We start from the raw sequence: 27973 nt of genomic DNA, 5'->3' as shown, positions 1-27973 counted from the left end.
CGAAATGAATCCTATTGTTTGCCTCTTGTATAACTGTAGTATACAGTAACCTGTCTCTTTCAAGAAGTTTATCTACTTGCTGTTCCTGCATAAAAAATGTCAGCACTTTAATTTGACAACAACCCACAAAACAATTTATGTCATTTGTAATTGAATTTGATATTTAGAAACATTGAAGAGACATGTCAAAACACACGGGTTTCTTCCACAACCTAAACAGGTAGCTGCAAAAACAACGTTTTTTACTTTTACGGGATGACCTTGATTGTTTACATAGGAATTCAATTCGGATTTTAATTATTTCGGACAATAGTACTCTTATCATAAGTTAGTTTGCTAATTTCAGATATATCACCCAAAGACGCCATGGTTCCACATATTGTGAGTAATCTTCATCTCTATTGAATATTAATAAAAGTTATATTGGGTAATCTTAATAGCTTAGTTATCTTTATTATTTGTGTGCGCTACATGCTTGGGCATTATCCCAGTGTGACCCAAATTCGAGGATGTAACGGTTACATGAAGCAATATTTAGCAAATAATGAAAGAAATAATGAAATGTATAATAGCACAAAATAATAATTTTAAACTCGGCTGTATTACTTTGAAATGATTCCAAGACAATAAACATCCATTTAATCAATACAAATAGAACATCGTCAAATTAAGGTGTCGTTGAATTTGGGCTGCAGTAGGATATTATAAGCAGATCCAACTTCTTCTTACCATTAATATCAGGGCTCCTCTGGAGCATCTACGCAGTCTTGGGACTGGGTAGACCCAGTAATTGGTGTCTTTATGGGAGATCTAAAGAATGCTTCCACAGTGGGGATTGAACCAGTGACCTCTTTTATTGTATATTCACCAGATGTCAACACCTAGTAAAGATGATATTGTATATTTTATGTGATATATTGTGTATAAAATTCTGTATCAACTGTTTACTCAGTGCTTAAAAAGAAGTCATACACAAACACAATTGAACTTCAGTCATTCAAAAATCTGTAATGTTCAAATAAACGCATATTTATTCTTTTAAAGCACCTATCCAGAAAATCTTGATAGCAAACAGAGGGGAAATTGCCTGCAGGGTTATCAAAACTGCTCGAAGCTTGGGAATTAAAACAGTGTCGGTTTTTAGTGATGCAGACAAAAATGCTCTACATGTTGCAATGGTAAGTGACAGATACAAGAAACTAGAAGGGCATCTGCCCCTTGCATGTTTAATGTTAAAATTGTACCAGGTAATTGACCTCTTGCGAGCTATCAATCAAACTTGAAATGGGCTGATGAGCCCAGCAACAACAATCAGATATACAGAATTCATAATTAATATTGTTCAAACATTATTGTAAACATGAATATATGCTTAAATGTCTCAATTCTGTCTGAGATTTTTAGGAAAGTTGGCTGACAGAGTTTTATTTCACCATTTTGGAATGGTTAGTGTCCCTTTGCATTGTAAAAAATGGCGTTGTTTTGACTAAAGTTGGGAAGTTACTGTTCTTTATTTTTTTATGAAAAAATACTAAAAATTTGAGAATAAAATAGATATTTATCTACTATGATACTATAATTTACTGAATCAACTTATAGAGCTTGATTTGAGATGAAATCAAAGATGAGATTCATGTAAAAAATCATAATTTTGAAACTTTCAATTAAACATTTTTAGGTTCCATTTGGGAAATGCAATGTATATATACTTTTGTATGCCACTGGTGGGGTTGCATTGTCCTTTAGTCTGTCCGTCCGGCATACCATTTTACAGACTTTTTTCCTAAATGCTTCCAGATTGTTACCTGGTACTAGTGTATGAGTTGATCTACATAATTTACAGATGAAGTTTGAGTTTTGTTCTGGTCCATTGATTTTTGGTGAAGTTATGGGCCTTGGACTTAGAAATTTTCTCCCTCATGACTGTAAACATAACCGTTTTTATAAGAAACTCTTTCAGATATTTAGCTAATTTATAATATGTGAGGCTACCTTCTTGACTTACAGATGAAGTGTGAGTTTCTTTCCGGTCCATTTATTTTTGGCCAAGTTATGGGACTCGGACTTAAATATTTCTCTTTAATAACTGTTTTCTGGAGTTCTTTATGAAACTCTTTCAGATATTTAGCTGATTTTTGGTATGTGAATTTGCCTACATAAATCACTGATAATGTCTGTGTTTCGTTCGAGTCCAATTATTTTTGAAGTTATGGTCTTAATTGTACTTAGAAATTTCTCTATGATATTCATTTATTTAATTAAACACTTTCAGATATTGAGTGTATATTTGGTGTGCGAGTCTGCCTATATTACTTAGAGATGAAGTGTGGGTTTTGTTTTGGCCCATTGATTTTGGTAAAGCTATGGGCATTGCATTTAGAAATGTTCTCTTTAATAACCATTTTCTGGTGGTGTTTACAAAAAACTTTCAGGTATTTAGATGATATTTGGTTTGTGAGTCTACCTATATGTCCTACAGATGAAGTGTGGGTTTCGTTTTGGCCTATTGATTTTTTGCGAAAATATGGGCATTGGATTAAGAAATTTTCTGAGTTTTTACAGATCTATTTTTATGACAACCATGAACAGGTTGTACTGTATATTATGTGTTGGTTTGCTAAAGCTTATTATTAAATGCCTAAAGGATGGTTTTCAAACAGACAAAGAACAGGAAATTTATTGTATAGATAGAGTAAAAACCCAGATTTGTTTTTGACATGAATGTATTATTTTAAAAGATAAATTGCGAGCTTAACAACGTCATTGCAATTAGGACCTTTATGTTAATATTTCTTTAATACTTCTGGTGTTACATCTTTTTAAAATCCTCAATAGAAAAACCCAACATTTTCAGGCTGATGAGGCATACAACATTGGCCCTGCAGCTGCCAATCAAAGCTACCTGTGCCAAGATAAGATCATGACCATCGCCAAGCAGTCTGGTGCACAAGCCATTCACCCTGGCTATGGATTCCTCTCAGAGAATGTGGAGTTTGCAGAGATGTGTGCTAGGGAAGGAATCATATTCATTGGACCCCCCTCCTCAGCTATACGAGATATGGGGATCAAAAGGTTACTAGAGTCGAAACTGACCTAACAGTCACATGAGAATAACGGTCAATTGCAGACAATCAGTCTTGATTACCCCAAACAAATAACAGTCCATTGTCCATAACAGCCAAAGGCCAGTATATTTCAATTCCCAAGTCATGTTTGAACTGAAAACAACAGTCACGTGTCAGTCGTTTCGATACACGAAAATTATAAACACAAACAAAACAGGTGCAACGATAAGAATGTGTATAAGAAGCAAGAATTATTGGCTGCATTCATGACGACTAAGCATGAGCGCGTGACAAAGTCAATAGATCTTTATCGCTGATAAGGTGTTAAAAACAACACTAAGCTGGTGAGTGTTGTTATTAGAAGGCAATATCAAGGATTAGTGATCGTCTGTTCATGAAAAATATACATTAAATTGCAACTTTTATAACAAACTAAATATGTTTTAACAAGATTTTGTTGTCTTTTTTTTTTAATTAGAACGAAACTGTAATACAGTACTTTCGGTTCATGACTGCGAATCTGCTTTTATATTTGTTCGGACGTGATGTCAATGACACGTTACAATCTTTAATTAAAAATACATCCCAATGAATGTAATGCAAACTCTTGGATTTACTGCATGAACGAGATGCATGAGTTAACAACAATTCTATCATTGATAAAGTCTTGGATTCAGTTTAAAAATAGTTAAGAAATTAAATGAATGGAGAAGACATTAGTCTGTATTATTTAATGGAAATTATTTATGTTATTATGCTTAGGCCTAGTTATCGGCAATGAGCCTTTGTTTTACACTGTGTGTGAACAACTGAGTGGGGTAATGACGTGGCAATACTAACAACTGACCAACCATCTAAAAAGTGGTGATCTGACCATAGCTGCCACTCATCAACAACGGTCTCTTAAAGCTGTTCTCAGTTAAGACTGTACTATGTATTATTAATATGTTTTGTTTCTTTTTTAGAATATAAATTGTCTTAAACAGTAATTGTAAGTGTATGTTTAATCTTGCTCTACTTGTAAGTTACTGCATTGTTTATATAGTACATCGAAGTACATCATGTCTGCTGCTGGTGTTCCGGTGATAGAAGGTTACCATGGCGAGGACCAATCAGATGCTAGACTGAAAAAAGAAGCTGCAGCCATTGGTTACCCAGTCATGATCAAAGCTGTTAGGGGTGGTGGTGGAAAAGTAGGTATCACTTAATGAATATGGTCAAGCTTTTGTTGAGTTTTTGTGAAGAGTGAATTGCTCAAAAACTATTTATCCATTCAAAAGTTTCAATTTATCTACAAGATAAAAGGGACATACAGTTTTTACCTTTGAGAGAAATGTGGCTTGGTCCTTCATTTATAAATTTTTCAGCAAATTTAACTTTTTTTTAAACAAGCATTATACAATGTTTATTGTCTACTTAAATGTGCCTTTTCACAGATTTTGGCATACATATTGAAGTTTGTCATTAAATGCTTTATATTGATTAATGTAAACATTGGATCTCAAAAGCTCCAGTAAAACAAGAATACAATTAAAGAAAGAAAAACAAAATGAAATCCTCAACTGGGCTCGAACCACTAACCCCTGGAGTGAAAGTCTATTGCTTAAACCACTAATACACTGAGTGATGTCTTTTTTACTTTATATAAGCATTCCTTGTAGTATCCCAAAATATAACGACAAAAATAGAACTCTCCAAATTATTCAATCTTTCCGCGTTGCAACGCTCTATTATTTTCAGGTTTTTCAATCATCAAAAGAAGCATAAAATGGCATGGTAAATGTTCAGTATTACTGTTTCCTCACAAATATCATAACTACAACAAAAATTTGCAAATCTGAAACAGATTTTAATTTTGTCAATTTACCAAAACGTGAAAAGGCCCCTCTAATTATCAAACCTGCATAAAATGCTTCGCTTGCTTAATAAGATTTTGCTTTTTCTTGCTTTCATGCAAGTTGCTTAGATAGATTTATATAACGAATCAAACTGAGACTATTTTTTGTTAAAATATATGTATTGATATTTTCGAAAGAAACAGGAATTTTAGATTATTGGAGAGGAAAAATTACACTGTTTTGAGCAGAGGAACTATTTTAAAAAAATCATCTGGGTATTAGATCTAAAAATGATTAAAATCAATCACAAAACCAGTCATTTTTTTCTTAAAAAGTTTTGATTATGGTAACTTCAACATTTCTCAGTAAGTAGGCATGATAACATAATGCAGGATCTTTAGTTATATTGCTGACCCCATCCTGTAGAGGAGGTAGCCTTTTCATGGGATTAATTGAGGTTTTCTTTCTAACCAAGATTTTCTATTTAGCTAAAATGTCTCAATGGAGGTTTTGCTGTAAAGGTACATATTTAATTGAAAACTTACTCTGTACATGTAGACTAGAGGAATTGTATATATAAAAAGATTTGTGGTGTAACTATTTAATTTTAGCTCACCTGAGCGTAATGATCTAAGTTTGACATTTGTGATCACTGTTTACAGTTTTGTTGTGCTTCTTGAATCATCTGTTATGGGCCATATGTCGCCAACATGTACATTATATACTCTAGAGGGGACTTTTTTCCCAATCTTCATGGAACTTGGCCAGAACTTTCTCCTAATGTTATCTTGGCAGAGTTTTAGACTTTGCCATGTTGGGTCAACAACTGGTTCACTAGATCAAGTTTATAAACTCTAAAAATGACTTTTTTCATGAATTATCTAGAAGCTGTCTCACAACTTTTTTTTCTGATGATGTCTTGGCCTAGTTTGAAAACGTTTTTGGTCAGTTGAAAAATATCCCCATCTGGGGGCTTGGCTGTTTTCCTTACATGGCTGTTTTCAAACCTTGTGAACGCTGTAGATTTTACATTTGTGCTCGATCATTATGTAACTTTATCATAACTAGCCATGTTTGAAAATGATTTGGGTCCATTAAAAAACATGGCTGCCAGGGTTACCTGATAAAGTTATTTAAAACACTGTCAGCATTACTGTAGAAGTCACACTTTTGGCATAATCTTCATGAAACTTGCTAAACATGTGGTCTTACAATGAATTGTTTGGGCTTGTGTTTTTTATAGGGCTTTAGCGAAACCTTGTGATCACTATTAATCACAGTTTAAGCCAAATCATTATGAAACTTGCTTAGAACAGGTGTTCTTTTATCTTGGCATGTTCCAGTCTGTTGAAATACATGGCCTACAGTACATTGGCAGTTTTCTGTATATGGCTACAGTGAAACCTTATGAGCACTCTAGAAGTCACATTTTGCACAATCTTTATTAAACTATTGAATATTTGTTTTAAGTTTGAAAATGTTGATGTGATGGATTGCCAGTTTTCCTTTTACGGCTAAAGTGGAACATTACCAGCTCAGCATAATACAGATTCTGCTGGTCTGAGGTGAGTACCCAGGGCATTTGACTGTCTTTAAATTGTTGCTTTGGGTTAAAATATCCTCATGGGGGTATGTGTGAGAACAAGATTTTTTCTGCAAAATAAATGTATGAAAACTTTCTCCAACTCAGGGCATGAGAATTGCTATGACAGAAAAGGAGTTTGATGGTCAGCTTGAGTCAGCAAGGAGGGAAGCCATGAAATCGTTTGGGGACCAAGTGATGCTGGTAGAAAAATTTGTTGAAAGGCCAAGGTATGAACTGTCACAAGAACTTTAGTAAATGAAGAGAATAAAGAGAATTTCAATATTTTATCTTAAAAATCTTGAACATATTTTACAAAAACAAATAACTATATGAAAAATATAATTTTTTAAACAACTTTGTTGATAAGAGGGTCACATGCACAAACAATTCACATATGCTTTAGCTTATTTTATTTCTGATGTTTGCACAGGCACGTTGAGGTGCAGGTGTTTGGAGATAAACATGGCAACTATGTTTACCTGTTTGAGAGAGACTGCAGTGTGCAGAGACGGCACCAGAAAATCATAGAAGAGGCTCCTGCAGTATGTAGTCAAACTATCTCTTGCCATTAGCGCATGTATCATTTCATTTAGGACAGTCCCATACATGTATTATACTTTGGCAAAGTTAATTGATGATTAAAGGGGTCTTATTCATTTGGCACTTTTATATCTTTATAAAAATGTTGTTTGGAGGTGAAATGTTGAATAATAGTGTTGTTTAACAAATTAAGTGATGTAAGTTTCAATCAAATGTTGCAAACTTGCTGAAGAATATAAATGTATAACATAATTATATTTGCAATAAATTAATGTTTGGTTCTTGTCAGCATGGTTCAGTTTGTTCAATGATACAGCAAGATACTAATGTATTGTTAATGCATGTGTTTTAATGTGATAAAATGAAAACAAGTATGACTTATCCTATGTTTGAGGTCTGTTTTTTCAGCCTGGACTGACAGAGGAGACAAGGAAGAAAATAGGAGAGGCAGCTGTACGCGCTGCTAAGGCTGTGAACTATGTGGGAGCTGGTAGGGAGAATGTTAGGCTGTGAACTATGTGGGAGCTGGTAGGGAGAATGTTAGGCTGTGAACTATGTGGGAGCTGGTAGGGAGAATGTTAGGCTGTGAACTATGTGGGAGCTGGAAGGGGGAATGTTAGGCTGTGAACTATGTGGGAGCTGGTAGGGAGAATGTTAGGCTGTGAACTACGTGGGAGCTGGTAGGGAGAATGTTAGGCTGTGAACTATGTGGGAGCTGGTAGGGAGAATGTTAGGCTGTGAACTACATGGGAGCTGGTAGGGGGAATGTTAGGCTGTGAACTATGTGGAAGCTGGTAGGGGCAATGTTAGGCTGTGAACTATGTGGGAGCTGGTAGGGGCAATGTTAGGCTGTGAACTATGTGGGAGCTGGTAGGGGGGATCTTAGGCTGTGAACTATGTGGGAGCTGGTAGGGGCAATGTTAGGCTGTGAACTATGTGGAAGCTGGTAGGGGGAATGTTAGGCTGTGACCTATGTGTGAGCTGGAAGGGGAAATGTTAGGCTGTGAACTATGTGGGGGCTGGTAGGGAGAATGTTAGGCTGTGAACTATGTGGGAGCTGGTAGGGGGAATGTTAGGCTGTGAACTATGTGTGAGCTGGAAGGGGGAATGTTTGGCTGTGAACTATGTGGGAGCTGGTAGGGAGAATGTTGGGCTGTGAACTATTTGGGAGCTGGTAGGGGGAATGTTAGGCTGTGAACCTTGTGGGAGCTGGTAGGGGCAATGTTAGGCTGTGAACTATGTGATGTTAGGCTGTGAACCTTGTGGGAGCTGGTAGGGGCAATGTTAGGCTGTGAACTATGTGGGAGCTGGTAGGGGGAATGTTAGGCTGTGAACTATGTGTGAGCTGGAAGGGGGAATGTTAGGCTGTGAACTATGTGGGAGCTGGTAGAAAGAATGTTAGGCCGTGAACTATGTGGGAGCTGGTAGGGGGAATGTTAGGCTGTGAACTATGTGTGAGCTGGAAGGGGGAATGTTTGGCTGTGAACTATGTGGGAGCTGGTAGGGAGAATGTTGGGCTGTGAAATATTTGGGAGCTGGTAGGGGGAATGTTAGGCTGTGAATTTTGTGGGAGCTGGTAGGGGGGAATGTTAGGCTGTGAACTATGTGGGAGCTGGTAGGGGCAATGTTAGGCTGTGAACTATGTGGGAGCTGGTAGGGGCAATGTTAGGCTGTGAACTATGTGGGAGCTGGTAGGGGGGATGTTAGGCTGTGAACTATGTGGGAGATGGTAGGGGCAATGTTAGGCTGTGAACTATGTGGGAGTTGGTAGGGACAATGTTAGGCTGTGAACTATGAGGGAGCTGGAAGGGGCAATGTTAAGCTGTGAACTATGTGGGAGCTGGTAGGGGCAATGTTAGGCTGTGAACTATGTGGGTGCTGGTAGGGGCAATGTTAGGCTGTGAACTATGTGGGAGCTGGTAGGGGCAATGTTAGCCTGTGATCTATGTGGGAGCTGGTAGGGGCAATATTAGGCTGTGAACTATGTGGGAGCTGGTAGGGGCAATGTTAGGCTGTGAACTATATGGGAGCTGGTAGGGGCAATGTTAGACTGTGAACCATGTGGGAGCTGGTAGGGGGAATGTTAGGCTGTGAACTATGTGGGAGCTGGTAGGGGCAATGTTAGGCTGTGAACTATGTGGGAGCTGGTAGGGGGGAATGTTAGGCTGTGAACTATGTGGGAGCTGGTAGGGGCAATGTTAGGCTGTGAACTATGTGGGAGCTGGTAGGGCCAATGTTAGGCTGTGAACTATGTGGGAGCTGGTAGGGGCAATGTTAGGCTGTGAACTATGTGGGAGCTGGTAGGGGCAATGATGGGCTGTGAACTACGTGGTAGCTGGTAGGGGGAATGTTAGGCTGTGAACTATGTGGGAGCTGGTAGGGGCAATGTTAGGCTGTGAACTATGTGGGTGCTGGTAGGGGCAATGTTAGGCTGTGAACTATGTGGGAGCTGGTAGGGGCAATGTTAGCCTGTGATCTATGTGGGAGCTGGTAGGGGGAATATTAGGCTGTGAACTATGTGGGAGCTGGTAGGGGCAATGTTAGGCTGTGAACTATATGGGAGCTGGTAGGGGCAATGTTAGACTGTGAACCATGTGGGAGCTGGTAGGGGGAATGTTAGGCTGTGAACTATGTGGGAGCTGGTAGGGGCAATGTTAGGCTGTGAACTATGTGGGAGCTGGTAGGGGGGAATGTTAGGCTGTGAACTATGTGGGAGCTGGTAGGGGCAATGTTAGGCTGTGAACTATGTGGGAGCTGGTAGGGCCAATGTTAGGCTGTGAACTATGTGGGAGCTGGTAGGGGCAATGTTAGGCTGTGAACTATGTGGGAGCTGGTAGGGGCAATGATGGGCTGTGAACTACGTGGTAGCTGGTAGGGGGAATGTTAGGCTGTGAACTATGTGGGAGCTGGTAGGGGGAATGTTAGGCTGTGAACTATGTGGGAGCTGGTAGGGGCGATGTTAGGCTGTGAACTATGTGGGAGCTGGTAGGGGCAATGTTAGGCTGTGAACTATGTGGGAGCTGGTAGGGGGAATGTTACGCTGAGAACTGCATGGGAGCTGGTAGGGGGAATGTTAGGCTGTGAACTATGTGGCAGCTGATATGGACAATGTTAGGCTGTGAATTATGTGGGAGCTGGTAGGGGGAATGTTAGGCTGTGAACTGTGTGGGAGCTGGTAGGGGAAATTTTCTTGCCATAATGTCTTTGGGGATGCTTGCACACTTGCAGTTTTTGTCAAAACTGTTTACTTTTTGTTTAGAAATCTCCATCATACAATTCATGCTTAGTTAACGGTCTCCTTTTTCATTATAATTGGCCTTAGGCAAATAAATGCCTAGAAACTCTTATCATTACCTTTTATTTTTTCCAATAAACGTAGCATATTATTGTTGCTTTGTAAGTCTATCCAATTTAAATTTTGATGAGATTGATTTTGTATGTGTCTCAAACTTTTTTTTTATCATTTCCATCATCCTTGATTTCCTGGATGTACTTACTTCCCAATTGTATCCAATGGCAAATGTCAATATGAGTCCTATTGCAGGCACGGTTGAGTTCATCATGGATAAGCACCAGCAATTCTACTTCATGGAGATGAACACCAGACTGCAGGTGGAGCACCCAGTCACAGAGATGATCACAGGCACTGACCTTGTACACTGGCAGATCAAGGTAAGGGGAAGTCAATGATCAGCCCTCAACTGTAAACAAAAGTGACGCTTAGTCTTTCTTATACTAGTCAGTAATAGCTACGCGATATGGACACTTTGTGTTATTGACATATTATTTGTTTTAGCATATGCCACCTGAGCAATCAGCTTTTTGAAGTAAAAAAAGTCACTGTTGCTGTTTTTTTCAGCCCAAAATCCCCAAAAATGCAATGAATTTAATAGATAACAGATTTTTTTTAATAATGATATTGCATGTCAAAGAATCTGATAAAAAAACTATGAAAAATGAGTTTGAGACATTTGCAAATTGTATGCTGAAAGGAATTATTGTAAAAACAGGTTTAGTGTATGTGTGAATAATCCTGGACTAGTTTGTTTAGTTTACAGAGGCTTATTGTGAATGTCTTTTTAAGCTTTTATTATATTGTCAATTCTATGAAGATTTTTTAGCTCGACTGTTTTTGGAGGAAACCCGAGGTATTGTCATAGCCAGCTCGTCGTGTTGTCCACTGTCCGCATCGTGCTAAAATTTTAACATTTTGTTAACGTTTTGAACATTGGTAATAAAATGAAAGTGCTTCCACTTACAACATTGAAACTTTATATGTAGCTGCACCTTGATGAGTTCTACACGCCTTACCCATTTTTGGGTGTCTTAGTAAAAGGTCAAGGTCACTCTTTCAAGCTTTCATTTATTCAAAACTTCACCTGCAGCCGAGTGTTGGCACCTGGTATGCGCTGCTCTTGATTTAACAATCAATCACAAAGGAATAAAGTTAAGGAATAGAGTTTTAAACAGAAGGCACAAACAGTGTTTGGGAATTAGTCATAACATCCTTTTTACATCCTTTTTACAGCCATTTTGTCCTTACCTCTGATTCAAATAGGGCAAATGTAAGTTTCTTGGTTAAGAATTGGTACATCATAGCGGTTAACCAGCTTATCATGGAAAAGTGTGTTGGTAAATAACTCTTTTAGTGCGGGAACCGAATTTTGAAGGCCTTTGCAAACAGTATGGATCCAAATGAGACGCCACAGAACGTGGCGTCTCATCTGGATCCAAACTGTTTGCTATTCTGATAGTATTCTTTGAAAAAAATCGAAGAAAATGCTAATTTTAGAAATTCAACAGACAACATTTTAGCAGACGACAAATTTCCCAGCATGCAAAGGGTTAAGTGCATTGATATGACTGAAATACTGATGAAAATAGCGGAATACTCCAACTGAACAAACACACAGGTCAGCCTGTGTAAACTGGACAGTAGTGGAATATTCCAACTGAACAAACACACAGGTCAGCCTGTGTGAACTGGACAGTAGTGGAATACTCCAACTGAACAAACACACAGGTCAGCCTTTGTGAACTGTACAGTAGTGGAATATATTCCAACTGAACAAACACACAGGTCAGCCTGTGTGAACTGGACAGTAGTGGAATACTCCAACTGAACAAACACACAGGTCAGCCTTTGTGAACTGTACAGTAGTGGAATATTCCAACTGAACAAACACACAGGTCAGCCTGTGTGAACTGGACAGTAGTGGAATACTCCAACTGAACAAACACACAGGTCAGCCTTTGTGAACTGGACAGGTTGATCCTGCAAGACAATTGTCTATTAGGCCCTGTTAGCAAATAATTCTCCCCATATGAATAGGTTGTTGACATTGTAAACAGGTTGCATCAGGTGAACCACTACCTGTACGGCAGGGTGACATTCAAATGAGAGGTCATGCCTTTGAGGCCCGTATCTATGCAGAGGACCCTAACAACAGCTTTATGCCAGGGGCTGGTCCCCTCCTGCATCTTTCTACACCAGAAACAGATGCTAAAACACGAATTGATACAGGAGTACGGCAGGGTAGGCATTGATACAGGAGAGTACGGCAGGGTAGTCATTGATACAGAAGAGTATGGCAGGGTAGGCATTGATACAGGAGAGTATCGCAGGGTACGCATTGATACAGGAGAGTACAGCAGGGTAGTCATTGTAGATACAGGAGTACAGCAGAGTAGGCATTGAATCAGGAGAGTATGACAGGGTACGCATTGATACAGAAGAGTACGTCGGGGTAGGCAAGAGTAAGTCGGGGTAGGCATTGATACAGAAGAGTACGTCAGGGTAGGCATCGATACAGAAGAGTACGTCAGGGTAGGCATTGATACAGAAGAACGGCAGGGTATGCATTAATACAGGAGAGTACTGCATGGTACGCATTGATACAGGAGAGTACATCAGGGAACGCATTGATACAGGAGAGTACTGCATGGTACGCATTGATACAGGAGAGTACATCAGGGAACGCATTGATACAGGAGAGAACTGCATGGTACGCATTGATACAGGAGAGAACATCATGGTACGCATTGATACAGAAGTACTGCATGGTATGCATTGATACAGGAGAGTACAGCAGGGTAGGCATTGATACAGGAGAGTACTGCATGGTACGCATTGATACAGGAGAGTACTGCATGGTACGCATTGATACAGGAGAGTACTGCATGGTACGCATCGAAACAGAAGTACGGCAGGGAAGGCATTGATACAGGAGTACAGCAGGATACGCATTGATACAGAAGAGTACAGCATGGTACGCATTGATACAGGAGTATGGCAGGGTAGGCATTGATACAGGAGAGTATGGCAGGATACGCATTGATACAGGAGAGTAGTGCATGGTACGCATTGATACAGAAGAGTACAGCAGGATATGCATTGATACAGGAGAGTATGGCAGGGTAGGCATTGATACAGGAGAGTATGGCAGGGTAGGCATTGATACAGGAGAGTATGGCAGGGTAGGCATTGATACAGAAGTACTGCATGGTATGCATTGATACAGGAGAGTACAACAGGGCACGCATTGATACAGGAGAGTACTGCATGGTACGCATTGATACAGGAGTGTTTGGCAGGGTAGGCATTGATACAGGAGAGTACTGCATGGTATGCATCGATACAGGAGAGTACTGCATGGTAAGCATTGAAACAGAAGTACTGCATGGTACGCATTGATACAGGAGAGTACTGCATGGTACGCATTGATACAGAAGTACTGCATGGTACGCATTGATACAGGAGAGTACAGCAGGGTACGCATTGATACAGGAGAGTACTGCATGGTACGCATTGAAACAGAAGTACTGCATTGAAGGCATTGATACAAGAGTATGGCAAGGTAGGCATTGATACAGGAGTATGGCATGGTAGGCATTGATACAGGAGAGTACTGCATGGTAGGCATTGATACAAGAGTATGGCAAGGTAGGCATTTACTAGTATACAAGAGTATGGCAAGGTAGACATTGATACAGGAGTATGGCAGGGTAGGCATTGATACAGGAGTATGGCAGGGTAGGAATTGATACAAGAGTATGGCAAGGTAGGCATCGATACAGGAGAGTACTGCATGGTACGCATTGATACAGGAGAGAACTGCATGGTACACATTGATGCAGGAGAATGGCAAGGTAGGCATTGATACAGGAGAGAACTGCATGGTACGCATTGATACAGGAGAGAACTGCATGGTATGCATTGATACAGGAGAGTACTGCATGGTACGCATTGATACAGGAGAGTACTGCATGGTACGCATTGATACAGGAGAGTACTGCATGGTATGCATTGATACAGGAGAGTACTGCATGGTACGCATTGATACAGGAGAGTACGTCAGGGTACGCAGTGATACAGGAGAGTACGTCAGGGTAGGCATTGATACAAAAGAGTACGTCAGGGTAGGCATTGATACAGGAGAGTATGGAAGGGTATGCATTGATACAGGAGAGTACAGCAGGGTACGCATTGATACAGGAGAGTACTGCATGGTAGGCATTGATACAGAAGAGTACGTCAGGGTAGGCATTGATACAGGAGAGTACAGCAGGAGGGTAGGAATTGATGCAGGAGAGTATGGCAGGGTACACATTGATACAGGAGAGTACAGCAGGGTATGCATTGATACAGGAGAGTACTGCATGGTAGAGCTGCAACGTTTCGTTCCGATTCATCGAAAATCGATTCGAAATGCTTCGATTCAATTACGATACCAAACCTACCAAATTCGATTTGATTCTTTAACATATATACATATATATGCATATTTTCGTAAAGCACACTGTATTCTGACTATTGATAGGTGAAGGTGAAGGTTTTATCTTTACCTGTAATATTGACGCGGCGATTGGTTGCTTCTTACTTAAGTCATCCAATCAATAAGCGCGTTACTGTCTACTTTCGGAAAAAGCGTCAAAATGGCTGAACAAGTTGTTGCCGACAAATTGAAATTATCAGATGCGCCTAAGAGGCTTAAATATAAAGTGTGACAGTATTTTTGGTATCAGGATGGTAGCCCTACCGATAAAGCAAAGTGCAAACTGTGCTTCACGGATGTGGCATACACTCAACCACTAATCTAATGCAATATGTCAAACGCAAACAAAACGTTGATTTAGCAAGACTAAGAGGTCGCACAAGTGAAACTACTGAAGTCGCGAGCCAGAAAAGTAGTTCTATTTCTGTTGGAATTTTGTTAAGTTTATTAGAGAATGTGATTTGTCCTGCAGGTAACAGGTGATGCTGTCATGGCACAATGGAAGACATGCTTAAAGCAGTTTTGGGTAAAAGTATAATAGTGATAGTACAACCATTCAACTGATTCCAGATACGTTCTTTTGATTATTTAATTTTTTTATAAATATTATTGTGTAATCAACACAATATCTAGTGAGAAGTTTTTATATTAAAATTCCTAATTTGCTATTCTTTTTTATGTGTTTTATTGAAATCACATTTGAACAGAAATGTTAATTTTGAGGCATAATAGTGAATATATGATAAAACTATGTTTGAAGATGAATCAAATCGAAAAAATCGGTATCAGAGTGTCTGAAATCGAAATCGAATCGAGCTGTTGGTGAATCGTTGCAGCTCTACTGCATGGTACGCATTGATACAGAAGTACGGCAGGGTAGGCATTAATACAGGAGTACGGCAGGGTAGGCATTGATACAGGAGAGTATGGCAGGGTACACATTGATACAGGAGAGTACAGCAGGGTATGCATTGATACAGGAGAGTACTGCATGGTAGAGCTGCAACGTTTCGTTCCGATTCATCGAAAATCGATTCGAAATGCTTCGATTCAATTACGATACCAAACCTACCAAATTCGATTTGATTCTTTAACATATATACATATATATGCATATTTTCGTAAAGCACACTGTATTCTGACTATTGATAGGTGAAGGTGAAGGTTTTATCTTTACCTGTAATATTGACGCGGCGATTGGTTGCTTCTTACTTAAGTCATCCAATCAATAAGCGCGTTACTGTCTACTTTCGGAAAAAGCGTCAAAATGGCTGAACAAGTTGTTGCCGACAAATTGAAATTATCAGATGCGCCTAAGAGGCTTAAATATAAAGTGTGACAGTATTTTTGGTATCAGGATGGTAGCCCTACCGATAAAGCAAAGTGCAAACTGTGCTTCACGGATGTGGCATACACTCAACCACTAATCTAATGCAATATGTCAAACGCAAACAAAACGTTGATTTAGCAAGACTAAGAGGTCGCACAAGTGAAACTACTGAAGTCGCGAGCCAGAAAAGTAGTTCTATTTCTGTTGGAATTTTGTTAAGTTTATTAGAGAATGTGATTTGTCCTGCAGGTAACAGGTGATGCTGTCATGGCACAATGGAAGACATGCTTAAAGCAGTTTTGGGTAAAAGTATAATAGTGATAGTACAACCATTCAACTGATTCCAGATACGTTCTTTTGATTATTTAATTTTTTTATAAATATTATTGTGTAATCAACACAATATCTAGTGAGAAGTTTTTATATTAAAATTCCTAATTTGCTATTCTTTTTTATGTGTTTTATTGAAATCACATTTGAACAGAAATGTTAATTTTGAGGCATAATAGTGAATATATGATAAAACTATGTTTGAAGATGAATCAAATCGAAAAAATCGGTATCAGAGTGTCTGAAATCGAAATCGAATCGAGCTGTTGGTGAATCGTTGCAGCTCTACTGCATGGTACGCATTGATACAGAAGTACGGCAGGGTAGGCATTAATACAGGAGTACGGCAGGGTAGGCATTGATACAGGAGAGTATGGCAGGGAATGCATTGATACAGGAGAGTATGGCAGGGTAGGCATTGATACAGGAGAGTATGGCAGGGTAGGCATTGATACAGGAGAATACTGCATGGTAGGCATTGATACAGGAGAACGACAGGGTAGGCATTGATACAGGAGAGTATGGCAGGGTATACATTGATACAGGAGAGTATGGCAGGGAAGGCATTGATACAGGAGAGTACTGCATGGTAGGCATTGATACAGGAGTACGGCAGGGTAGGCATTGATACAGGATAGTATGGCAGGGTATGCATTGTTACAGAAGTACTGCATGGTACGCATTGATACAAAAGTACTGCATGGTCGGCATTGATACAGAAGTACTGCATGGTACACATTGATACAGGAGAGTACTGCATGGTACGCATTGATACAGAAGAGTATGGCAGGGTAGGCATTGAATTAGGAGAGTACTTTATGGTAGGCATTGATACAGAAGAGTATGGCAGGGTAGGCATTGACACAGGATAGTACGGCAGGGTAGGCATTGATACAGGAGAGTACTGCATGGTACACATTGATACAGGAGAGTGCTGCATGGTAGGCATTGATACAGAAGAGTATGGCAGGGTAGGCATTGATACAGGATAGTACGGCAGGGTAGGCATTGATACAGGAGAGTACTGCATGGTACGCATTGATACAGGAGAGTACTGCATGTTAGGCATTGATACAGAAGAGTACGGCAGGGTAGGCATTGATACAGGAGAGTATGGCAGTGTTGGCATTGATACAGGAGAGTACGGCAGGGTAGGCATTGATACAGGAGAGTATGTCAGGGTAGGCATTGATACAGGATAGTACGGCAAGGTATGCATTGATACAGGAGAGAACGGCAGGGTAGGCATTGATACAGAAGAGTGTGGCAGGATAGGCATTGATACAGGAGAGTACTGCATGGTAGGCATTGATACAGAAGAGTATGGCATGGTATGCATTGATACAGGAGAGTACTGCATGGTATGCATTGATACAGAAGTAAGGCTGGGTAGGCATTGATACAGGAGAGTACAGCAGGGTATGCATTGATTTAGGTATGGAAGGGTAGGCATTGATACAGGAGAGTACGGCAGGGTAGGCATTGATACAGGAGAGTACGTCAGGGTAGGCATTGATACAGGAGATTACAGCATGGTAGGCATTGATACAGGAGAGTACGGCTGGGTAGGCATTGATACAGGAATACAGCTGGGTAGGCATTGATACAGGAGTACGGCAGGGTAGGCATTGATACAAGAGTATGACAGGGTAGGCATTGATACAGGAGAGTATGGCAGGGTAGGCATTGATACAGGAGAGTATGGCAGGGTAGGCATAGATACAAGAGTATGGCAGGAATTTTGCAATCTTTCTGAAAAAAATTATTAAACACAATCACCTTGTTTTTAGACATTGGTTAAGACAGATAAAGAAAAAATGAAAAGATACATTTAATTATTTTAAGATCAGAGATGTCTTTTACTGATTGTTAAGTAGTATAATTATATTTATATTATGCACAAGATAGGCGTCAAAAACTGTAAAAAATACTTATATTTATTTGGGAAACTGGAATTTCCTGTTTCCAAGTTTCTGAGTATGACCTATAACTGCCATTGTACAGCTCACTATTATATTAAAATCCAGTATCTGTGATAGAAGTTGACAAATCAGATCTGTTTTTCTTAGGTGATGAGGTGTCAGTCCACTATGATCCTATGATTGCTAAGCTAGTTGTCTGGTCGGAGAATAGAGAGTCGGCTCTGAGGAGGTGCCGAGCGGCCCTGCTGGATTACCAGGTGATTGATGCAAGATTCAAAAATACAATAATACAGCACATGTATAATGCGTGCAAAAAATGACAGAATATTAACACATTTATGCCTTGTGGACTCTCCCATCCTTCTAAATTGGATCAATTTATTTCCAAAATTAGGGATGTCTAGTATACTTATTTCTATATTTAGAATATTTCTTACAGAAATTCCTTGAAGCAAACAGCGCAGACCCTGATAAGACGCCGCATCATGCGGCGTCTCATCTGGGTCTAAGCTGTTTTCCAAGGCCTTTTTTCTAGAAGCTAGGCATAAATGGGTTAATAGGAATAATGCATATTGATTATGTGCTAAATGATAGAACTTTAATAGGATTAATGCACGTGATTTATCCAGGAGATGATGTAATATTTATAAGAATTATGAATATAATGTATGACATTGTTGGAATGTTAAATCAAAGTACTTTATTTGATACATGTTAAAATTTGAAAAAGAACGCATTATGTTAAATATGAAATGCATAATCAAAAGTTATAAAAATAACTAGTCCTTAGTGCATTACAACTTTTTATGACCCCTAGTATATACTGGGAGACATACTGTTTTTGCCCAGTCTGTTTGTTTGTTGGTTTGTTTGTTTGCGTCAAACTTTTACATTTGCGATAACTTTGCAATATTGAAGATAGCAACTTCATATTTGGCATGCATGTGTATCTCATGGAGCTGCAAATTTTGAGAGATGAAAGGTCAAGGTCATCCTTCAAAGTCACAGGTCAAATAAATGGATCAAAATCGTCAACTTTAACATTTGCAATAACTTTTGCAATATTGAAGATAGCAACTTCATATTTGGCATGCATGTGTATCTCATGGAGCTGCACATTTTGAGTGGGGAAAGGTCAAGTTCTTAAGAATTATCAAGTGTCCACTTTTATACAAGATCTTACCCTAAACAAACTACCCATGTTCCCCAATTCAGGTGCTGGGTTTGAACACCAACATTCAGTTCCTGACGGACTTGGCAAAGCACCCGGAGTTCATGGCGGGTAACGTGCACACAGATTTTATCCCTCAACACCAGTCGGATCTGTTCCCTGTCCATACCACCAGTGCTACCACCATCTGTCAGGCTGCCATGGCGATGGTACTCCGACAGAAACATGTCCGCAGGGAGCTGGCCAAGAACACACTTGGTGAGCTTGTGTGACTGATATTTGATGTTTAATATTTGAAATTTGGATTTGAAAAAATATTAATACATTTAATAAATGTATTAAAATTATTTACTGCAATTATCTTTATGTTCATTATCAAAGGAAATGAAGTGTTTTTAGCTGAACCGGCACACACTGAGCTGTTGTGATTGCCTTTTGTCTGTTATTTCATTTTAAATCATGCTTCTTGCCACATTTTGTGATTGCCTTTTGTCTGTTATTTCATTTTAAATCATGCTTCTTGCCACATTTTGTGATTGCCTTTTGTCCGTTATTTCATTTTAAATCATGCTTCTTGCCACATTTTGTGATTGCCTTTTGTCCGTTATTTCATTTTAAATCATGCTTCTTGCCACATTTTGTGATTGCTTTTTGTCCGTTATTTCATTTTAAATCATGCTTCTTGCCACATTTTGTGATTGCCTTTTGTCCGTTATTTCGTTTTAAATCATACTTCTTGCCACATTTTGTGAATGCCTTTTGTCCATTTTTTCATTTTAAATCATGCTTCTTGCCACATTTTGTGATTGCCTTTTGTCTGTTATTTCATTTTAAATCATGCTTCTTGCCACATTTTGTGATTGCCTTTTGTCCGTTATTTCATTTTAAATCATGCTTCTTGCCACATTTTGTGATTGCCTTTTGTCTGTTATTTCATTTTAAATTATGCTTCTTGCCACATTGTGATTGCCTTTTGTCTGTTATTTCATTTTAAATCATGCTTCTTGCCACATTTTGTGATTGCCTTTTGTCAGTTATTTCATTTAAAATCATGCTTCTTGCCACATTTTGTGATTGCCTTTTGTCCGTTATTTCATTTTAAATCATGCTTCTTGCCACATTCTGTAATTGCCTTTTGTCCGTGATTTCATTTTAAATCATGCTTCTTGCCACATCAACATTTACCTAGTGAAGACTGTAGAGGCCACAATTATTGTTTAATCTTCATGAAACTTTGTCAAAACATTTTTTAGAATAATATCTTGACTGACATCAACATTGTTTCATGTGAGGTCATTATCTAGATCACTAGGTCAAATGAAATAATAAGCTTATTAACACTCTAAAAGTATCATTTATTGTCGTATTGTCATGAAAGTTAGTCAGAACATTTTTTTATCTTGACTGAGATTGAAAATGGTTCTGTATCATGGACAAACATGGTCGCCAAGGTGCGGGCAGTTTTCCTATTATATATATATATCTCTCAATTTAACCCTTGTGAACACTCGAGCAGTCACATTTTTAGTTGAATCTTTATGAGAATGATTGTGGTCTGTTAAAAAAAATGGTAACCATCCAACGTAACAGTTTTTCTTATATGGCTAAAGTAACCAGTCAATTGGCAGATTTATTTGCAATATATAAAAATTGATCAGAATGTTTGCTCAAACAAATCACTGCAGTCTGAAACTGATGTCAAATACTAGGTAGCTAGGTCAAATTTAAATAAACTCAAGAAGTCACATTTTTGTCCCATACCCATTAAAATTTATCAGAACATTTGTTCATATGATGTCTGGGCGGAGATTGGAAAACTAAGTCACTAGGGGGTAGGGCATATTTCTATATATTTCTCATATATTGCTATATTGAAATCTCGCTCACTACATTGTTGTATATTGAAATAGCATTTTCCCAATCTTCATGAAACTTGCTTAGAATATTTGTACTGTTGATATCTCTAAGGAAATTAAGTTTGAAAATGGGTACATTTTGTTTGGAAAAATATGGCAGATACAAAATATGTTACTTTAGCTCTTGTAATAATAATTTATTAGCTAAAAGGCAACCTTATAACAGGTCAAAGAATCTGCTTTTTGGAGATTGTTCAGCCATTAAAGAGATACTATGATAATATAATTTTGAAGTTATTTTTGATGATTATGATGATGAGGATGATGATGCTTTCATTTTAATCTTATTTGATCTCTCATCCAACATAATGGCTGGTCATGAGTTAAATGAAACCTCTCTTATTGATCTATTAATAATCACAAATGACTAATTGAACGTTGTATAGACAGACTCTTTGGAACAGAGACAACCAGCTTGTGGCTAATTGGAACGTTTTAGTAGAGTTGCTACCCATAAGTTTATCTTACATTTTAATATTTGAATAGGTACATATAAGCTGTGTTGGAAATATTTTCAATTATTAAAAGTTTGTCATTACAATAAATTTGTTTGAACATTTCTGTAGTTGTCTTTTGTATTTAGACCTTATTTCTCAGTATACTAATTACTTGAAAACATACCCCCTAATTGTTTTAAAAGATTTCAGAAACTAACGAGACGTGTATGTAATGTGGGTAATGCTTGATTTGCTTTCAGTTTTTGCATTCATATATAACTTTCTTTTGTAAGGTACATGCTATAATAATTGTTTTAGAAGGGCTTTAAGTTTCTGATAAATTCTGTGATAAATGTTTTTTTCTACTAGCAATTAAACTGTTATAAACCCCTAATGCCTTGCATTGACTGTTCCAAAGCAGTGATCCAAGTTTTAATAATATATTTAAAGTTGTTGTTTTGTTGTAAAGCAGTGGAGAAGAACAATAATATCTCTCTTGATGGAGTTTATAGAAATTCATAGCCTGCTTTGCCAAGAAATATAATATTGATGTTTCATAAACGTCTTGTTCTTCTTCAGAGCTTCAACTTTTCAGAAAACTTAAGTTTCTTTGGGTCTCAGGTGAGCGCCTTAGGGCACATTGACTTCTTTCTTTGTAAATTCAGACCAGTTCTCGCCATTCTGGGGATGTGATGCAATGAGATTAAACCAGAACTCTACAAGATTGGTGAACCTAATGGACGGAGATACAGGTTATAGCAGGATTGCTTTGTGATCTGTTGGAATACAATTTTAAACATATAAAAAATAATATTTGTTTTAGCTAAATAGTGTTGTACACCAGAGAATTTTCTTGGTAAAATCATTGCTTGGTGACTTTAAAAACAGGGTATGTGAATATGCCTCAAATAGAGTTTTTACATGCTATTTCCAGTTAGTACAAGGTAGATCCATTCAATCTACTGTAACTATCATGACAGAAATTCTATAAGTGTGTATTTAAAAGCAAGATTTTCATATGTAAGTATTTTAAAACTTGCATAGGAAGAAGAATTTCATTTATAAATAAATCTAATTCACTACAATGACAATTTTCTTTGAAGGTTATCTGATTTAAATTGTACCTTTCAGAGTTGCATATCCAGATTGTAACTAACAAAGATGGAACATTCACTGTCAGTTTTGAAAAGAATTGCTTTAATTTAACTGCAAGCCTTGAACAGGAAGGGGAGAGAACTTATGTTGTGACGGTCATAGACGGAGTAAAAACAAGAGCCTCTGTTGTACAGCTGGGAAATTCTCTACATGTGTTTACTACCGTACGTAACAATAATTATAAAGGCTTTATCTGAAATTGTGAAATGCCTTTTGCATACCAACATTCGTGACTTGTAAGTCATGGAGTGATTGGCTAAAAATTGGTTCATTTTTTAGTGAAAATAATAGCATGTCGTTTCATATGCAGTAAGTGGTAAATAAAGGCATATGGTTGCATAATAAATACCAGATAAATAATATGGTGTCGTCCTGCCTGTCCCACATTCAGAAATCCAATACACCGTTCATGTAGGTGTGAAGAATGGTAAGAAGGACAAAGTTATCGGTCCTTTCCCATATCACTCTCCACAAATACTGGACAAACTTGCATGTGTTAAAAACATTATTAAAGTATTAAAAGTATCATAACTACGCTTTCTTTTGATTTATTACAATCAAACTATACAACAATAAACTCAATAATTATTATTTGTTTGTCACATAAACACAATATTGATAAAAACTTTTTTTTTAAAGCTGTCATTTTATATACTTAAATGTAATCGTAACGGTCGAAAATCTTAAACATTTATTTATATACATCCATGGGTTATAAATAAATTAAATTATAGTATAAAACCCCCCATTTAAATATCGTAACAAATCAACCTTACTTCACTTATTTAAAAAAAACTGAAAAAACATGGTGACAATTGAAACTTCACGTTGATTCGGTTACTAATAAACATTGAGGGATGAATATAAATACAAACATGAGAGATACCTGCTAACGTACTTAATCATTTTGTCAAAAAGAGATTTCATATGTTGTCAGCTCAAGATATGAAAAAAATGCCTGAGATTGTCTGAGTTTTTCATATTAAAGTTTGTATGAGTATTAAATATTTGTGTTGTGAAATATAATATGTTAATAAAGTGTGTCTATATATCATGCAATGTGAGATAATAAAATTATAAAAATAAAATATTTATATAGAAGCACTTTTATTTTTATTTTATGGTAATGAATACAAGAAACAAGATACACATTTGATAAAGACCGTCTATATGATGTAGTGTAGAAAGAGGACAACATGCTGAATCTAACTAGAGTTGGATTTTAACCCCAGGCATTCAACTTTCCTGATTTTCCAGATAAACATGTCTTATTTTAAACATCAAAATGTGGGACAATCAGAGTAAACCAATAATGTGTGGTTGCAAAATTAAATAGTGGTGAAGAACAGCATGTGGTTGCATAATTAAATACCGGTAGTCATACATAATTGCATGTGGTTGCATAATTGATTGGTCATAAAGTATGGTATGTTGTTGCAAAATCAATTAGTGGTAAATAATGGCATGTTATTGCACAATCAATTGGCGGTAAATAACAGCGCATGGTTGCATAATAAAATAGTGGTAAATAATACAGTTTTTTTTCCAGCCATTTAGGGAAAAGGAGTCTGGTCAAAATGGGACTTTTTAAATCAATATTATAAAAGTGGCAAAGTTTGGAAATTTTATAGACAAAAAGGACCGAATTGGGATTTTTTTTATTAACAAATATCAACAAATATTTACACAACAGTTCTTTTCCTGTATGTTTTGGGAAAAAAATCATATAGATTATAGTTGTATATTTTGTAGGTTGTTTAAAAAATAAAATTGAGATATAAAGTCTATTAAATCGTTTTTTTTTAATTTGGTTAGGGATCGGGTCCGTTTGCATTGGAATCGGGTCTGTTTTACTGCCATTTTTACATAGCAGAAACCCCCCTGTATTAGAATGCTCTTGCTTAGTTCATTAGTAGTAAATAAGTACTTGGTTGCATAATCAATTAATGGTAAATAATAGCTTGTTGTTGCATAATTGATTGGTCATTAAAAATTTAGAATTGACATATAATTGATTTATAATGGTTGTGGATGCTATTTTGTTCTCTAATGGTTTGGTCTCTCTGTAAAACCTTAGGAAGGAGCAAGGGAGCTGAGAATGCCGGTGCCCAAGTTCATGACCTCAGTGGGTGAGGGGGCCAGCCTGGGAGATGCTGTGGCGCCCATGCCCGGGGTCATAGAGAAGGTGAGCGTGACCCCGGGTCAGGCGGTGGAGAAGGGTGATCCTCTCGTGGTGATGATTGCTATGAAGATGGAGGTAAGCTAGTGATAGATTGTGTTCAGATCGTAATATATTGGCGAACATGTGGCCTAATGATAAAATAATCTGTACAGTGTTAACAGATAGAGAAATGTTAAGGACATTGTGTGTGGATCATTGTTGCCTATAGTATGTTCAAATGGAAAATGTAATGAACAGTGATATCAGATAATAACAGAATAGCATCTGGATGTAGAGTGTTATTAGATGTTTAATTTAAATGTATATTCTGTTCAGTTCATAAATTGTTGATGCATTTGTGTTCAAATGGTAGCATCATGGTGTACAGAGTGTACCTATGATAACATCGTAATGTACAATTTGTTTGGATTATAAAAAGTGATGCACACCATGTTTAGAGTATAAAATGTTTAATCTGTTTGTTATATGTAGTATTAAATATAATTACTCACTTGATTATGTGTCGTTTTATAGTACTTAACAGCTTAAAGATTGTTATAATGTCTACTTGTATTTCTTGACTTAATTTATGAAAGTCTATTTATAGTGATTGTGTATCATTATTTGATAAGGTATTTTAATGTGGTAGAGATTTGCTTTTCTGCATGGCTTGATCATGTTTCTCATTGTAAGAGTTGCCTGGCTTGATCATGTTTCTCATTGTAAGAGTTGCTTGGCTTGATCATGTTTCTCATTGTAAGAGTTGCATGGCTTGATCATGTTTCTCATTGTAAGAGTTGCATGGCTTGATCATGTTTCTCATTGTAAGAGTTGCCTGGCTTGATCATGTTTCTCATTGTAAGAGTTGTTTGGCTTGATCATGTTTCTCATTGTAAGAGTTGCATGGTTCGATCATGTTTCTCATTGTGAGAGTTGCATGGCTTGATCATGTTTCTCATTGTAAGAGTTGCATGGCTTGATCATGTTTATCATTGTAAGAGTTGCATGGCTTGATCATGTTTCTCATTGTAAGAGTTGCATGGCTTGATCATGTTTCTCATTGTAAAAGTTGCATGGCTTGATCATGTTTCTCATTGTAAGAGTTGCATGGCATGATCATGTTTCTCATTGTAAGAGTTGCATGGCTTGATCATGTTTCTCATTGTAAGAGTTGCATGGCTTGATCATGTTTCTCATTGTAAGAGTTGCTGCGAATTAATGAGTAATCCTCACTCTGGTTTAATGGGTTGTCATCCAAATACAGGGAATGGTTACTCATTGTTGGAAATAGAGTATTCATTTAAAAAAGAAAAAGAAAAACCACACCGCTATTTATTAACTTGTGTCATATGAAAATGTTGCAGGTCATTTGTATGTACTATCCAGAAATATCTTCCATTTTTGTGCATGCAGTCGTTCTTTTGCTACACTGTATTTTACGCAATTTTTGTCTTGTATAAAGTGCTATTTTTTTATTCAGTACGTGATTCGAGCTCCGAAGGCAGGGAAAGTACAGACGGTGTACTACAAATCAGGGGACACTGTACAGAAAGGGGTACCACTTGTTCACTTCCAGGAAGATGCCCCAGCCACATAGGCTGGTATACATGCATCCATATACCGCTTTAACATTAGTGATATAAGTGATATCATGTTTGGTGATGTCTCTTTTGGTTTGTGTGTGGGGGGTAGGTTTCTGTGTTTGTGTATTTCTATCACATGCTTTGCCAATTATGCTAAGTGGTAAAATACTCAATCAATGTATCAATTTTGTTCCAGCAGTTTAGGATCGTCTGAGGATAAGCAAGTTATTCTGCTGTTAAGTCTGAGAACCTTTTACTTGTGGTGATAATATTTTTCAAACAATGTTACTGTTGTGTATTGCCTTGTATTTCTAAGAATTTGCACTCGAATGTATTCAACGAGATGATTTTGAATTTTATGTTTGTATGCTAATCGTGGTATCATTAAACATATTTATAATTTCAACACAACAGTTCTTGTTTCGTAAGTATATTTTATTTAATTACCCGTCAATGTTAGTTTTAGTTTTAGGTGTGTGTGTGTGTGTAGTTCTGTTTGCAGAGGGCAGGACTACATGTGCAAGGATGGTTCGATTCCCGGCCCGGCCACATTAAATATGTAATTATTAGTAATGCTATGGCCACTCAACCCCCACCACTGATTTAGGTAGAGAAGTTGTCAGTTATTGGCCTATGTATGTGCACTTATTTTTCCCAGGGAAATTGTATGTTAAGTGACTGTCTAAGTATGTTTGAAACAATTGTGAAAACAGCATAATTCAAAATCAACAAAATGCAATGGTGTTTTCACTGATTATGTGTGCATATGCAGCCTCCTTGTTATGCTTATTATCACAAAACAAATGCAGTCATCATTGAATAAAAGATAAATGTATATCTAGTGTGGTCTCTTATAAAGATTGATGCAATATACCACCTAGGGTAGAATGGGGACACTACATGACACCTAAACCACCTCTAAAATCATTACTTATCGCATATAACAAGAATGATTTTAAGCGTATTGTTCTCACAGGGATCTTTTTGGATGCCATGAGGTCAGTGAGTGTGTGCTTGAATGTGTGTGTGAACATTTTCATCTAACAACTTCTTTTCCTGACAGACTCGTCATATTTTAACGAAACTTCACAGTAAGGATCATTTGGAGACCCTCTTTCAATGTTGTTCAAATTGTTTAGGTCTGCTGCGTATGAAGATCATCCAG

General features: G+C 37.6%; 1 protein-coding gene across 1 annotated transcript; it reads left to right on the top strand.

The window, feature by feature from the left end:
- Positions 1 to 66: 66 nt before the first annotated feature.
- On the top strand, positions 67 to 27645 carry LOC127871458 (methylcrotonoyl-CoA carboxylase subunit alpha, mitochondrial-like). The gene is made up of 16 exons (XM_052414402.1): positions 67 to 220; positions 347 to 381; positions 1045 to 1178; positions 2855 to 3072; positions 4111 to 4258; positions 6594 to 6715; positions 6919 to 7030; positions 7437 to 7518; positions 10573 to 10700; positions 12381 to 12564; positions 18533 to 18642; positions 19601 to 19814; positions 22575 to 22661; positions 23041 to 23228; positions 25142 to 25321; positions 26706 to 27645. Exons 1-16 carry the CDS (start codon positions 183 to 185, stop codon positions 26820 to 26822), a joined length of 2097 nt encoding a protein of 698 aa, XP_052270362.1. The 5' UTR covers positions 67 to 182; the 3' UTR covers positions 26823 to 27645.
- Positions 27646 to 27973: the final 328 nt, after the last annotated feature.

The sequence above is a fragment of the Dreissena polymorpha genome, chromosome 3, assembly GCF_020536995.1.
Source record: "Dreissena polymorpha isolate Duluth1 chromosome 3, UMN_Dpol_1.0, whole genome shotgun sequence".
Lineage (NCBI taxonomy): Eukaryota > Metazoa > Mollusca > Bivalvia > Myida > Dreissenidae > Dreissena > Dreissena polymorpha.
Note: the sequence above shows the minus strand (reverse complement) of the source record. Positions and strands in the feature narration are given on the sequence as shown.